The sequence below is a fragment of the Selaginella moellendorffii genome, unplaced genomic scaffold (genome assembly GCF_000143415.4).
Source record: "Selaginella moellendorffii unplaced genomic scaffold, v1.0 SELMOscaffold_97, whole genome shotgun sequence".
NCBI classification, from domain to species: Eukaryota; Viridiplantae; Streptophyta; class Lycopodiopsida; order Selaginellales; family Selaginellaceae; genus Selaginella; species Selaginella moellendorffii.
The window spans coordinates 348763-365054 of record NW_003314358.1 but is presented as its reverse complement, the minus strand read 5'-3'; the positions used below and the strand labels follow the sequence as shown (position 1 = coordinate 365054).

Sequence of the window (16292 nt, the reverse complement as noted above, 5' to 3'; positions counted from 1 at the left end):
CTATGTCATTCTCACAGCGTGATTTTCTCCTCTCTTCCAGGAGAGTACGCCTCCTCGACGCCGGCTCCAAACGAGTGATCATCGACACAGATTTTAGCTCCCAGTTCGTGATCGCGCGCCCCAGCGACGAATACCAGGCGATCCTCGCCGAGATCCCGCCAGTGTTCGTGGGCACAAAGGACGAGCTCCACAAATTCCTCCACCTCATCTCCCTCGCGATGAAACGCTCGCTCAAGGCGTCTCACGCTCCCTCCCTGGCAGAGACCCGACTACCTCACCGCGAAGTGGTTCTCGCCATACCGGAGAACAACCAATCCAACCGACAATGCTCCGTTCGTCATGCTGCGTAGATGGTGGCATTTAGAAAATCAATTCGCTCTTACAAGTTGTGATGACATACCCGTTTCCTGACAACCCTCCATTCCACAAGTCTACCATCCCAATACCTCTTCAATAACATATACAAGAATAGAAATGATACCTTCAGCAGTCTATGGCACGATATTGACATCTTCAATAATTCCCACTGTAAAGACCGTTTCTGCATCTCGTCTACCTTGTTGCAAGCTGTATACCTGTAAATTTATCATACAGGGTCTAAAGCTAGAAACAAAAAGATTTTGGAATTCACCTGTCCTTTTTCGTCGTAAGCTGACGAAGCAATGTTTCGGGCCTTCTTTTCCAAGACAGTCAGCTGCCCCCCTACAAGTTCAGCTTTTCACAGGCCAAGTGGAATGGGAAGGAGTGGCTCGTATGGCCAGTGACGAAGTGGAAGCTTTGCGTAATACGAGAATGCTGACTGAAAAAGCTTACGCTTTCCTGTCCAAAAATCGTATATTGATGTTGTTAACTACTGCCTCAGCAAATTGTTAAGAATACCGTCTGGCATTGTCTCCAGGTCTGTCACCTGTGTACTGTCACTAGAACCACCTCACTAGAACCACCTGCGGAAAGTAGCCTTTATCTCGGTACCATCCATTCAAAATGTCGAGAACCATGTTAAGCCTTTGAATGTTCACAACTTTTCCTACAAAACTTAAAGAGCAATGCAACACATTCTTAATGCTGCTCGCCCACTCGGAAAGAAGATGAAAAGAGAAACAAATGGCATACCATACTCGTTTCGAAAGGCATCCTTCGTGGGAAGAACGTTTGCGCCAGAGAGAATCCGCGCGGGCTGGAGCGCCAACGGTGGCGCCTCCGCCCTGGCAGACGACATCCGTGGCGTGGCCAACAGAGCAATCACGTCCGTCCATTCGTGATGCCATCTGGACCGTTTATTTTGCCATGCCAACTTTCCTTCGTGACCAAACCTCTTAGAAAATCTAAGAAATTTTTCGTATCTGCCAAGAATGCTTGAGTATAAAACCGGAGTTTATCTTTGCAAAGAACTCAACAATGGATGCCGAAGTTCTTCCACTGCACTTGGGTGTGAAGAATCTGGTCGATTCGGGCCTGGACAAGCTGCCCGGCATTTACATCCGATCCATAGAGGAGCACCCAAATGCCGTTCATCGCGAGGAAAGCTTCCCAGTCTTGGATGTTGGCGCCGCCTTGAATTCGAGCGAGGCTCGAATTCAGCGCTTGTCCCGCAAATCCGTGAAGCTTGCGTGAAATGGGGCTTCTTCCAGGTGTGCTATTGTTCTTGCTCCCAAAATCTCTTTGATCCATCACTGGGTCTATGAATTGATCGAGAATTTTGTGATCTTCTCCATACAGGTGATCAATCACGGTGTTCTCCATTTTTTGGTGGATGAAATGCAATCGGTGGCTCGCGAATTCCACGCTCTCCCAAACGAGGAGAAAATGCGCTACTTCTCCACAGACACCGAATCCCGAATGAGGTATGAAACCAGCTTCAATGTTACACAAGACAAGGTTTTTAGCTGGAGAGATTACCTCCACCATAGCTGCCTCCCACTGGCCGAGATGCAAGATCTCTGGCCTGACAAGCCAGCATCTTACAGGTATAAATACCTTCTCGCCATCCTTCCTTAACATCTCTGGTATATGATCTTCTTATAGGAAAGTTTACTCCACTCGCGTTCGCAACCTTGCAAAGTTCCTCCTGGAGCTCATCTCTGAGAGCTTGGATCTTCCAAAGGATTACATCAACAAGGCATTCAATGGCTGCTCGCGAGTCATGGTTCTCAACTTCTATCCCGCTTGCCCCGAGCCCGATCTGGTACTGGGAATCGCCCCACACTCGGACCCCGGATCGATCACGCTGCTTCTCCAAGATCACGTCGAGGGTCTCCAGGTGATGCACGATGACGAGTGGTACTCCGTGAAGCCCATACCTTACTCGTTCGTGGTCAATCTGGGCGACCAGACCCAGGTCAGCGTCTCGCTTACTAATGTTGTCTGACTAGTCAAAGTTAATGTTTTCTTACAGATTTTGAGCAATGACAAGTATAAGAGTCCCGAGCACAGGGCTGTGGTTAATAGCAGTGAAGATCAAATGTCCATTCCTGGCAATGGGGAGAGCTTAGTGTGCCCAGCGAGCAAATTGGTAGAGGGCTCTCCAAGCTTATGTTTTATAAGGATTATATGACGGCTTTGCAAGGTGGGGCTTGGACACTGAGGAATTAACTTGATTTTGAGAACGTGTTAATTATCATGGAGATAATGGGAGCTCCACATGAGGAACTGGGAGGCAAAGGCACTTTTGTGAGTGATGAAAATCATCTCTTCAAAATATGGGCACTGCTCTTTTAAATATATCATTAACAATTGATGTGATGAAAATCGTTTAGCGCTATGGGGATCTTCCGCCATGAAAGCCCCTCCGGGTGATCTTCGAGGCCTACGTGCATTTGGAGGACACCAGGCGGATGTTATTGTCTCTCTGTCGAGCAAAGTCGTCGTGGTGGATCAGATGATGGCAGCCTACGCCTGCTATGGCAAGGTGGCGGGAGTGAGAAACTGGATGCTGCACAAAAAGGCCTTGGGGTGGAGCCTGCTGCTCATTGCATACGCGAGAAGCGGGCCAGAGCGTCCCAGCGGATTCCATCGCTGCCAGCGTCTTCTTGCCGAGTGTATCAAGGCCGCCAACTTTGAGTAGGGCGTACGGAGACCACGGTGGCGTAGGCCGTACAGCGTTAGACAATTTGATGACTGTTGAAGCATGCAACACCCTGATCCTGGTGTACAGGTACCTGGTTCAGGCAAGGAGCTGTTCTACGCAATGATGGACAAGTGCACCATGAACAACCGTGTCAGATCAGGTGGTCCTCTCGGCGGTTCTTAACACATTCTCGGTTCCAGTGGCTGGGGACAGTCCTGGACTATGGCATCTGACTGAGTATGGAGCACTATTGTGCTGAGACGATTCAGGCATGCCATTCGTGGCCCCGCCGTTTGTGCTGGGGCCACTGGCACTCTTCGACATTCCGTCGACGGAAGTTGCTCCTCGACAAGTGTAAGATTCTTTGGGACAGTGGATTCCCTTAAGATGTCAACCGTTTGACACATGGCTACTGTGCCAATTCTTTGCCCGGGGCATGGAATGAAGAGACAAGAGCAGTATATAAGCCAGGGCCCGGAGAAGGGATTCATACTTACCTGGGCAGGAGTTTTTTGGTGGCTATGAAGGCCAATGGCCTACACTCGGCTTTCCCATTGCACTTCGGTTGCCCAGCCTACCATCTTCCCAAAGTGGAGGAGTGGACGTTGTAAGTTGAGGGCTTGCGTACGTGTGGGATAAGTATCTCGAAGGCTAGAGAAGAATAATACGCGCGGCCCCTCCAATTTTAACTACCTATCATGCTCGCCAGTTTACCACCATACAACGAGAGCCGGCTCTCAAGAACACTGCTGTTTCATCCATTGAGCAGCGGTTCTTCTCTTGCCTCTAGTTGATCCACAAGCTGGAGAAAGCTTCCGTGAGATCCCTCCTGTGGCAGCAGTCTATGGACCAGCCCCCGGCGATGGCGGCTCGCTCCTCTCGAATCCTCTGCGCCTCTGGATCCTCGGCCGCGCCACCGTTGAGCAGGCTGTGTCCAATCGGCTCGGGCTGCTTCGTTGGCTGCTGCATCAACATCCCCGCCACTGCCGCATCCAAATTCTCGCTGCATGGAAAAGAATTTCTCGTTACCTGTTCTTTGGCTTCTCTCGTTTCAGTGAAGCCTTGCTCTTGCTGGAGAGCGGTGCTAATCTCCACAGCCTGTGTGTGTGTGTGTGTGTGTGTGTGAGAGAGAGAGAGAGAGAGAGGGAGAGTAAAGATTTGCTTACCTTGCGAGCTCTGGATGTGAGGATTTGCTCGTAGTTTTCCTCATTGTACGCCTTGATCTTGGCCTCCGTTTCATCCACATTGATGCCTTGGACCAGATTGAAGACTACAAGGCAAAGTGACTGAGAGAATGAAACGAGAGCTCACTGATGTCCTCTACGTCTTCCAGGTAGTCCTTGTAGTCTCTGAGGGACGCGAAATTGTCCTCGCGCTTGTTGTAGCTGCCACGCACAAGCGATTGACAAAAATGGAGGAGAGATCTGCGATGCTTACATGCTCGCGATGCGCCTTCGCACTTGCATCTCCCTGTTCATCCCTAGGCCGTAGAACCTTAAGTTTTCCACATTCTCAGTTCTTCTTCTTCACGCGAAGTGATAACAAGCATTTTTGTGATCATTGAGGATTTGATAGGATGAATTGAAGAAATTTGAGAATTGATAGAATGATTTCAATTCACGAAACAACAAAAAATATTACAAGTTCGCTTCTTCAAGACGAAAAGGAACAAATCTTGAATCTGTGCAAATCCATGTCACAGCATTGACAATCTGGCTGAAGTCGCAAAGTATGGAACAATTATTGCTTGTTCTTGTTTTCTCTCCTTGATCTTCTCATCTGAGACTTGGGCATTCTTCTTGGGCTTGATCTTGCTGGTCTTGTTGCTGCTACTCCTCCATCCAAACCAGCCCATGCCCTTGTTAGGACTGAGTTCCTGTTGATTGCCCTTCAACTCCACAGCATGAACTTGAGCCATGGGTTTCCAATCACAAAATGGAGAATCGACAATGAAGAATTTGCAGAATTGTTATGGACTTTGGTGCCTGGAGCCTGGAATTATATTTTCTACACTTTGTCGCTACGAGTTCCTGACACTTAACTTCTCATCCTATTTTATATCCTGGCTTTCCACGAGACTTTCCTTGCACACCAAGCAAAAGACTCGGCATGCAAATAATGTGTCCTGGAATGTTTTGGGATGTGATGTTATGCTTGACCAGAACATATCTTGAAAGTTTCAAAGGGCAAAATTATCACGTGCAGTCAAGTAAGTTCTAAGTAGAATTTTGATGTGTTTGAAAAGATTAACGTCCAGTATTCAATCGAGATATCTTAAATTTCCATGCTTTTGGGAGGATCATATCCCTCCCAAAATTTAGAACAGAATCAGATATTCATGATGACAAATTTTGTGTCATTACAAAAAATAAAGCCTATTACAGGAGTGGAAGTCTAGGCAAGGCAGAGAAATGCCAATTGCATCGTTATTCTTTTTCACTGGCTCACTGCTACTTTTCATAGTCTTGCTCAAATTGCTTGCTACTTCTTTCAATTTCCATTGTCTCATTGCAACCTCTTGTTGCTCTTCCGTGTTTCCACCTTGAACTCCTGCTGCCATTCCAAAATAAATGATTGTTTTGTATCTGAAAAGAGTCAAAGTCAGTAGACAACACTAAACTACATAAGAAAACCTTTTCTTTGACAATGTGTGTCAGTGCGTCTTTGAGGCAGTCAGCAGCGATTCCTCCATAAGCTCGAACGAGTCCTCCAGTTCCAAACCTCATTCCACCAAAGTACCTGGATTTCCAATTAGCTTTTGTTCTTTCGTTTGGAAAAACGATGATAGGTACCTCGTGACAAAGACCATAACTGCAATGGCAGCATAGATTGGCCGTCCTTTTGTTCCTCCAGGCTCCATCATCGCTAAAACGGTAGCGTTCTTTGATATAAGTGGGAAGAAAATGAAACATTCAAACAAGGAAAGAAGAAGGTGAAATAAAAGAACCACCTTGTAAGTCTGAGTTGCCTGTGGATCCAAGACCTTGCAAACAAAAGAATGAGCTAAGATTGCAATTTTCTTCTTTGCAAAACTAGACCTCAGAGATAAATGCCAATGGCTTTGTTCAACTGTCCAAGATGAACTTAGTTCATTTGGTCTCGCACTGCGAAAAAACCCTGGTTAGATTAAATTATTAGGCATTAGATTTTAAAACTTTAAAATAATAAAATCAATATAATGTATTGCTTAGGATTTATTATATTTTATGTTGAGAGTCTTATAGCCTTTTACTTATTCCTTTAGAATAACAAAATTCTAAAGTTTTTAAACTATATCATTTATAATTACAGATAATAACAAATCTGAAAGAATGGGATAGTTTTAAAAATGGAATTGCATAAGATGAAAAACAAATTACTCATTATTGCTTGTTAACCTTTTGATATAAAACTATATTATAATGTATGTGATTATGGGATAAAATTTAAATGTACTGTCACCATAGATTTTTGGAACTTTAAGGGATAAATAGGGATAAAATAACCACTAAAGGCTCTTTTATTAAAAAAATGCCTTTTTTTTAGTTGGGTTAAGGGGAGAAAAATAAGTGCACATATGTGGTATCAAAGTAAATAACATGGGTTCAATTCCTTCAAATTCGAATTATATATTTGGCATGGATGCATATGTCCTTTTTGTGGGACATGATTCATTGCCTCACATAAAATAATTAATTTATATAATGGAATTGCCCCTCATCTACACCACCAATGTGAGTGCATAGAATATGAAAATGGAATACAGTATATATTTACTTAGTAAATATAAATTAAAATTTAAAAATTATAACTTTAAATTTGTCATAAAATCTTGTTTAGGAATTGGATAAATAAAAATACTCATCATTCCTCATTCTAGAGTTAAATACCACATTTTCCAAGCACTTATTTATTATAATATATAAATAATAAAAGCAATACAACTCAAAGCAATTTGTTTTTCTTAAGAATTGCAGGTGAAGATTGTAGATATCAGTGCCAATTCGTCCATTGACCCTGAGAGGTAACAAAAGTGGCATGTTCTTCTTCTGAAGTCTCATTTGCCCTAGACAGATTATCAGCTGGTGTAACATGGATAACATGAAATTTGAACTTGGTCCAGGTTTGAGAAACTTTTTCTTTTCTTAAGCATTGCATACTTACATGTAGGTTGGACATGTTGTCAATCTTTCCATCCAGGTCCAAATCACAGTGAAAAGTGGAGTTATGGAAAATGATGTCATGCTGTTCCATCAAATCAAACACCCTATGAGCATCTTCTAGACTTTCACACTTGGCATACAAGTCCACCATCACGTTTGCCAAGTGTAAATGTTTCCTCGCTTCCAACTTGAAGCCACGAGATGCATGAGAGTGAATCGCCATGGCTCGTTCCAAGCTCTTGATCTTCACAGCCAACGACGCATCAATCTCCTCTCGCACAGCCAAACTAGAGCAAGCTTTGACAGCCGCGAGAAAACTCAAGCTATCCGTATTGATTATAGTAGCTTCCACCTGCGAGAAGAGCTCCAGAGCCAAATCTTCCTGCCAGTTTTGAGCATATCCCATAACATCGTCCAGGAAACAACGTCGTGGTTCTCAATCCCATCGAAAACTCGCCGAGAGTCTCTCATGCTTTCCACACTTGGCATAGGCATCCGCGAGACAAAGTTGCCAAACGAGCGTACCACGAGAGCATGCTATCTGAGCTCTTGGCAGGCCTGGATTGCCACGGTTCTCTCGAGAAACTTCATCCTCCCCGCGAAGAACTTCCCATTATCGTTCCCTGCTCGTTCTCACTCGTCCAGAATCACGCAAGCCTTGAGAAGGGCCTGGAGAGCGGGGCCGCTTGGATCGCAGCCACTTGTTTCCATCTGCGAGAACAAATCCAGTGCCATCTCCGGAGCTCCATTCTGGACGTAGCCTGCAATGAGCGCAGTCCAGAAAACCACGTCTCACTGCTCCATCCCCTGGAAAATCCTCTCCAAGCAGCCACATTTTGCGTACATGGCCACGAGAGCGCTGGCGATGTAGATGTTTTTTTCCTCTCCAAACCTCTTGGAGGATCTCCCTGCCGACCCTTTGTTCTAGCGCATACCTTGAGCGCCGCTAGCAGCAGCGTATGGACTCTGATCGCGCAGAGCTCCATTCCAGTAAATGTTATCACTTAAACATGATACCTTTAAAAATATAAGTGAAGATTCCACCTTTACAAACAAGCCCTAAGAGCTCATTTGAGATGGTTAAGCGAGAGTGCAAACATAACTTGCAGAATGATATGCACAAGAAGCTTAGGCAAGGGATGGAGTACCATTCAATCTTGGATGAAAAACTCTGTGAGGAATACTTAGTGCTGGTAGAGAAATATAGACTAAAAAAGTCGATTGGGGGTGGAGGGCAAGCTACGGTGTATAAGGCATTTCGAAGGAGTGATGGGAAGCTGTTTGCGATCAAGACAGTCCATGGGCCTGATGGGCTGTTTGAAGCTCGAGTGATGGCTATGCTAGAGGTGTCACTCAAGGGTTTGGATGAGCAGGGGCTTGTTGTCGAGGGCCAGAGCCAGCTCAAGAATAAGACTTGGTCCAAGTCGGGGTTTTTTCCTTCTTTTTGGTTATAGTGGGGGGAATAAGGGAATATTCTGCTGAAAACAGGGTGTGTCCCTTGGTGCCAGAGGTTGACGATAGGGGGGACGGCCAATTGGAGGCATAGCATGTGTGTAGAAGGGAAGGGAGTGAATTAAAGAGAAGGTCTTGGAAGGATGCCTCATCCAACAGCCTTGGAGCGCGTGGAGCAGAGGTTGGCAGTGCAGCGGCGACTACGGTTGTTCGAGGAGCGTATCACAGTGAGAATCGCTCAAGATCAACCAATTTGTGTGAGTTGTCCAACTTGTGGGCAGCCCTGGGTTAGGATGTTGGCAGAGGTTCTAGCAGAGGTTGCTGACGAGGCTAGAGACGAGGCTAGGCAGCAGTGATTCTCCACGTCGCTGGTGTGTTGTCGCGAGGAGCGACATCTTTTGGTGCACTGCCCGGGAAGCGAAGCGAGCGTGGAGATTGTGGTAGAAGGGTGAGCGCCAGGAGAAGCCGGGCTGCCCTTACCAAATCGAGGCCGTTCCTTCTTGGTGTATGAGCCAAAGAAGACAAGAGTATTTGGCAAGACTTGTAGAAGCACAAGAGCGAGAGGAAAGACGAACAAAGCAGAGACGTGAGAGAGAGGCAAGAATTCTTGCGAGAAATCTGCCACTGGTTCATGAGCCTGAGAGTCCAAGAGCGAGGAGTGCAAATCCTCGGCCAAGCAATCCTGTTAGCGAGCAGGAGAACAATCAGGAACAAGAAGACGAGTGGCAGGAGTTCCAGTCGTCACCGCCACGACAACAGCCAATAGAGCAGCAACAGCAACCACCAATCCAACAAGTACAACAACCTCGACAGCAACAAGCAGGGAATATGGCAACGACAAAAATGAAGTATACCATCTTTAATGGTATGGGAGATCCAGATGCCCATGTGACGGCGTTTGAGAATACGTCTACAGCAAATGATGAGGCAGATGCAGCAGATCGCAGGAAACTTTTTCCAGCCACGTTACAGGGCATAGCTGCAGAATGGATGGCTCAAGTTCCAGCAGCGATAGATTGGGCAGCATTGAGAGCATCCTTTTTGGCTACCTTTCGGCCAGTAGGCTTTTCACAGCGACTCATGAGTGATCTGAGTCATTTTCAACTCTTGCCTGGCGAGAGTTTACAAAGCTATACATTAAGGTTCAAGGGATTGATCCTCAAGAAGCAGCCACAACTGACAGAAGAAGAGCAAGCACAGTATTACACAAATGGCTTGCCTCATGCGGTTAGCTTTTATGTCTCGTGCCATAATCCACAAACTTTGGCCGATGCAATTCGTCTGGCGGGAACCTGGGAGCAAGCGCAGCTCAAGATGAGACACCACTTCAGTAATCTTGGACTGGGAGCTTTCGGCGATGGAATGATGAATCCCATGATGGGAGGACTCGGAAGCACACCGCAACAACAAATACCTACTGGACAGCAGCCTTTTGGAGTCTTTGGAACAGGTCTTGGGATGATGGACTATAGCCGCCAACAACAGCAACAATGGCAAGCTTCAACAAGTGCAGTTCCAAATCCAACGGCAACTACAGTGGACATCCAAGCAGAGATGAAGAAAATAAAGGAAGACATGGTGGAAGCCATGACAAAAAAGATGAGTGACTTGCAATTGAACTGGGTCAGAGGGGTATAGAGCAGGCCACAGCCCGTGCGGCAGCGAGAAAACATCTGGTGTGTGCGATGCAACAATTATGGACACTACCCAAATGAGTGTCCACAGCCAGTGGTGAATCGAGAGAAGTGTCAGTATTGCCGGCGAACTAATCATCGCTCAGAGGATTGTTTTTACAAGCCAGGAAATCCAGCAATCCCTGCAAGTTACATCCAGACTGCGCCATCATCACCACCATCTTCGGCTCGAGCACCGACCTTCTTTCAACGCTCGTTTTCTCCTCCAGTCCAGACCATGAGCTATGAGCCAGTGATTCAGGGGTATACGCCAGATATGATTCCAGTATATGCAGCAGCACCAATTCCAGGCGGCCGTGGACGAGGAGCTCCCCGTAGAGGACCTGTTCAATGCTGGAATTGCCATGAGATGGGCCACATTTCACCAAATTGTCCACATCCCAAGAAGCAAATTGGGTACCAGCCCATATGTGGAATCTGTCAGACACAAGGTTTGCACGAGCAGGACAATTGCCCGCATAAGCTCAAGCCAAGCAAGGGAAAGGGGGTTGTAGAAAGCAATGCAATTTTTGTCCAGCAAGCTACACCAGAATCTGGAGTTATGACACAGGCACGGAGGCGTCAACAGATGGAGAACTCTGTAATTGAGGATGCTGAGGAGAAGGATGACCCAGAGAAAATTGCAAGAAAGAACCGCAAGGAGAAAAGAGAGAGCAAACAACCCAAATCAGATCCACCGGCTACAAATGACCAAGATAAACCAGTCCCTGATTCTGAAATAACTACCCCAGCTAGGGCTCTTGACAAGGGCCAGGGAGTTGCCAAGGCACTACGTAAAAAGTGGAAACGAGTGCTGAATCTGGAAACGCAGCCATACAATATTCTTCAAGACTTGGATAGTCAACGCCCGAACATCACATTCGCCCAGCTTTTGCAATTGGCTCCAGGCATGAGGAAGGTGTTGGCCGTGGCCATGAAGGGACATCGAGAAGTACTGGTTAATTCAGCTTGGCCCCTTATCACAGATCTCAGTTCCCCCTGTATAGATGTGGAGACGCAAGGCGAGTTGATCCATCGTGCTGTGATTGATGGTGGAAGTGGGGTGAATATTTTGCCTAAGGAGACCTGGCGAAAGTTCAATCTTCCAGAACCAGTTCCAGTGCCATTTATGGTTAAAATGGCCGACCAGAGACGTGTCCAGCCAAGAGGAATCGTGACCAGTGTTCGCACTCAGATTGCTGGTCTAGTTTTCCACATCGATTTCGTGGTTTTGAGGATGAAGGAGGGCATGTTGGGCTATCCACTGCTGCTCGGACGTCCTTGGCTTCTCCAGGCGGCAGCTGTGCATAATTGGCGTACAGGAATTCTTGCCATTGGCGATGGCAATAATCGTGTTAAAGTCCAAGTTCATTTTCGCCCTAGGGCACGGCGAGTATTTGGGGCAGAACAGGAGGATGAAGACAGCTATGATACATCCAATTCTAGTAGCCAGACAAGCAGTGAGGACGATGAGGAGGATAGCAGCAGCACAGCCAGTTGTGAGGAGCTAGAAATGGTGGATGTGGCTGCTATCACCAAGAATTCCTGGGGTAAGCCTCTTTCAGCATGCAACACTGCGGAGCTTGAGAGCTGGCTGTGGGGAAAGGATGGAGAGTTGCCTTTCGGCAGCGTACAGGTGGTGGAAGAAGAGACTGGTGCCAGACAGTGGCGAGGACGGAGCTCTTTTCCTCGCTACATCGCTACGGTGCTACACGAGAAGTGGATGGACGGCATTTTGAATCCTGATGTGTGGAAAAAATTTTTGAGCGAGGAACTAGTTGCCACTTGCCAGCTCGAAGCTATTCCAGTGGAGCAGCCATGTTGGGCTATGCGAGCAGGGGAGTTGAAGCGGATAGTATATAGAGTTCCAGGTTTGACAATCAAGATACCAGAATTTCCAGTCGACTTGGATTTTCTGGTGGCACCTTGGAAAATGGACAACTATATCCTGCTGGGACAAGATTTCTTAAAGGCAGCAAGAGTGTCTCATCAGTGGAATGATCCGCTTCACTTGTGGATTCCAAATCCACATGGCAGTGACAGAGTGCAGATCGGCATGGAAGAAGGGGACGAGCCCAGAGAGCAAGTTTTTATCATGGTGTTGGAATCAAGAGCTGAAAATCAAGCTGTGCCAATGGCAGTGGCGTTCCAGACAGTGGACAGTTCTGAGGTCTGGATGGGAGGAACCAAAGCGATGCATCTCACAGCATCTTTGGAGAATGTGGAACTCACAGCAATGGTGGATCCAGGAGCACTTGGCAACTTTTTGACAAAAAATGGAGCAGCTCGAGCAAGCTTGGCGATTACAGCTCTTCCTGAGCATTACATTGCCGTTTGTGCCGATGGTGGAGTTTTTCCAGTGCTGGGTCTCGTGAGTTCCAACATGGTGATTGGTGAGGGAGACTTTCACGAGGTGCCTTTTTATGTGATCGAGGGCACTGTGACCAGCGTACCAATTACTTTGGGAGCAGCTTGGCTTTTCCAGGTACAGGCTAGTCACAACTATGTGACTAGTACTCTGGTGGTGGAAGATGATAATCATCGATATCGGACAATCATCTTGTCTGATATCAGTGCGTTTGATTATCACTTTTCTTACATGCTGAAAGTTGAGAAGGCTTCAAGGTTAAAAAGCAAGGAAGTGACAGCATGCAAGGATCGTAGTATGCTCAAGTCATCACCAACTCAGCTAATTCAGATCAGGAATGGACCTCAAGATCTAGCTGGTCATCAACTTTCCGTGGACGTGGTGCCAACAGCTAATTTGGAAGCAGGAAATTATCCCAGCTATTTTTTTAAGGAGCAGGTTGCCGATCTTCCACTCAAGGAGACTTCCGCTTGTTCCCAAGTTGATTCAGATTATTTTGGAAAGGCACCCCAGACACAGGCTGTGTTTATGGAGCAGGTTGGTGACGAGCGACGTGAGTTACTGGTGGGACACCAACTCACCAAGGAGGAGGTGGAAGCTTATCGTCAACTATTTTTGGAGTTTCGAGATGTGTTCGCATGGAGCTATGCTGAACTTGCTGGAGTAGATCCGGAGCTGGTGCAACACAAGATTCCCTTGCTTCCAGATGCGGTGCCACAGCGGCAAAGAGCTTATAAGATGAATCCAAGCTATGCTAAGGCTGTGCGTGAAGAGCTTCAGAAGCTGTTGGATGCAGGATTTATTGAAGAAGTGGAGGCTACAGATTGGCTCTCGCCAATTGTAGTGGTCCGGAAGAAGAATGGAAAACTTAGAGTGTGCGTGGATTATCGCCGCCTTAATGCTGCAACGAGGCGGGATGGATTTCCTCTTCCTTTCACAGATGTCGTGCTAGATGGGGTCGCAGGGAAGGAGTTGTACAGCTTTATGGATGGTTATAGTGGATATAACCAGATCCAGGTGGCTCCTGAGGATCGAGCAAAGACGGCATTCGTTACAGAGTGGGGTTGCTATATTTTTCGTGTTATGCCATTCGGTTTGACGAACGCACCAGCTACTTTCCAACGTGTGGTGACTTCAGCATTCAGATCTCTTCTTCATGAGAGTGTGGAAGTCTTCTTGGATGACTTCTCAACTTTTGGAAGCTGTGGAAAACATCTGGAGCAACTCCGTGCAGTGTTCCAGCAATGCCGAAAGTTTGGTATTTCTCTTAATCCTGGGAAGTGCCAATTCGGAGTAACGCACGGCGTGTTGCTTGGCAGGGTCGTCTCGGCTCGAGGCTTGGAGGTGGATCTTGCAAAAGTGAACGTAGTGGAAGAGCTTGAGGCACCACAGACCGTGAGGGAGCTACAAGCTTTTCTCGGCCATGTTGGTTATCACCGACGCTTTATCCGGCATTATGCTGATGTAGCTTTTCCTTTGACGGGCCTCTTGAAAAAGAACGTTCCTTTTGCGTGGACCCCTGAGTGCCAAGCTTCCTTTGTACAGTTGAAGCGAGCCTTGACGACCGCTCCAATTCTTAAGCCACCAGACTGGAATTTGAAATTTCATGTGCATGTCGACACCTCAGCTTTTGCTATTGGTGCTGTTTTATGCCAGCCAGTTAATGGTTGGGATCATCCCATCTTTTATTCGAGCAGGCAGTTATCTTTGGCTGAGAAGAATTATACAGCCACTGAACGTGAGGGCTTGGGAATGGTATTCGCTATTTCCAAATATCGCCACTATCTGCTGGGAAAGCCATTCCTCTTCTATCTGGATCACCAGGCGCTGCGCTATCTTATCAATAAGCCCTGTCGACACGGCCGAATCACTCGCTGGTTGCTTCTGCTTCAAGAATTCGAATTCGAGATCGTGTTGAAGCCGGGAAAATCTCATGTAATGCCTGATCATCTTTCGAGATTACCAGGAGAACCTGCTAGGGAAGGAGTTTATGATGAGCTGCCTAATGCTCCTCTTTTCTTGTTGGAGGGCGGGCAGGTTTCTGCAGAAATTCCAGCTATGTTCTCAACTCGAGCAGAAGCTGAGGAGCTACTGTTATACCAGGTTGTAGCTGTGCCGGAGTGGTATCAAGGTATTGCAGAGTTTCTGGCTGCTGGCAGATTTCCTGATGATATGCCGAAGGTGGCACAGAAAAGGCTTCTTTTCCAGTCACGAGCTTTCACCCTGATTGCTGGCCAGCTTTATAAGGAGGGAAGAGATGGTGTTATGAGGCGCTGCATTCTTCCTCATGAGGTGCAGCAGGTGATTGGCTCTTGCCATGATTCTCCCTACGGTGGGCATTATGCAGCAGCAGCGACTATACGGCTTGTGCTCCAAACTGGTTATTGGTGGCCAACGCTCTAGCAGGATGTGGCGAAATTTGTGAGAAGTTGTGATCCATGCCAGCATGTTGGGCGTCCTACTCGACGAGATGCAATGCCGTTACATCCGATTATTCCAGCTCTACCTTTTGAGAAGTGGGGAATCGACTTCATGGGGCCGTTCAAGCCTATGCGACATCGCCGGAATCGTTATATCTTGGTCTGCACAGACTATGTGACCAAGTGGGTGGAAGCTGAGGCTTTTACTGAGGACACGGCAGAGAAGGTAGCAGGATTCCTCTACAAGAATATCATCACGCGCTTCGGATGCCCACTTGAGCTTGTGAGTGATCGAGGTACGCATTTTATTAATGCGGTCATTGCAGCTCTCACAGCCAAGTATGGCATTTCCCATCGACGTTCGACGCCATATCATCCAAGAGCAAACGGCCAAGTTGAGAGAACCAATAAGACACTATGCGACACCATGACTAAGCTTTGCAACGCAAGTGCTAGCGACTGGGATACCAAGCTTCTTGATGCGTTATGGGCTTACAGGGTTGCCTACAAGGTAACTACACGGTTCTCACCATTTCAATTGGTTTATGGCCAGGAGGCGATCCTTCCTCTCGAGCTGGAAGTTCCTTCTTTGCGGACAGCGGTAGCTCACAATTATGATTGGGATGGAGCTGTTCAGCAGCAGCTGGAGCAGTTGGAGAAGCTAGATGAGACTCGCCTCCTTGCTTTCCAAGCCCGTGAAGTTCTCCAACGTCAACGCAAGAAGTGGTATGATCGTCATTTACGGGCTAAGAGTTTTCAGGAAGGAGATCTCGTGCTGCTGTATGAGAGCAAGTACTGGAAGCGTCCGGGAAAGCTTAAGATCCACTGGATTGGGCCTTATCGTGTGAAGGCTGTGAATATCAATGGCTCAGTCAAGCTGGAGGATTTTGCTGGTAATCCTTTGCCCACACCGGTGAACGGAGCTCGACTGCGGTGCTACCAAGTTCCATCTGGCGAGGAGTGCTCCGGGGACGGAGCACAATAGTTGCCGGGGTGATGTCGAGGGCCAGAGCCAGCTCAAGAATAAGACTTGGTCCAAGTCGGGGTTTTTTCCTTCTTTTTGGTTATAGTGGGGGGAATAAGGGAATATTCTGCTGAAAATAGGGTGCGTCCCTTGGTGCCAGAGGTTGACGATAGGGGGGACGGCCAATTGGAGGCATAGCATGTGTG

General features: G+C 47.2%; 1 protein-coding gene, 1 long non-coding RNA gene and 1 pseudogene across 2 annotated transcripts; 2 read left to right on the top strand and 1 right to left on the bottom strand.

Annotated features, from left to right (window-relative positions):
• The first annotated feature begins 3556 nt into the window (after positions 1–3556).
• On the top strand, positions 3557–3703 carry LOC112342052 (annotated as a pseudogene).
• Positions 3704–4304: 601 nt separating this feature from the next.
• On the bottom strand, positions 4305–4540 carry LOC9651075. The gene is made up of 3 exons (XR_002990810.1): positions 4505–4540; positions 4379–4452; positions 4305–4337 (listed from the first exon to the last, which is right to left on the bottom strand). It is a non-coding gene; the product is annotated as an uncharacterized LOC9651075 (long non-coding RNA).
• A 6071-nt stretch (positions 4541–10611) lies between these two features.
• On the top strand, positions 10612–14149 carry LOC112342038. The gene is made up of 2 exons (XM_024663186.1): positions 10612–13960; positions 14022–14149. The coding sequence occupies exons 1-2, from the start codon at positions 10612–10614 to the stop codon at positions 14063–14065; spliced, it is 3393 nt and encodes a 1130-aa protein (XP_024518954.1). The 3' UTR covers positions 14066–14149.
• The last annotated feature ends 2143 nt before the right edge of the window (positions 14150–16292 follow it).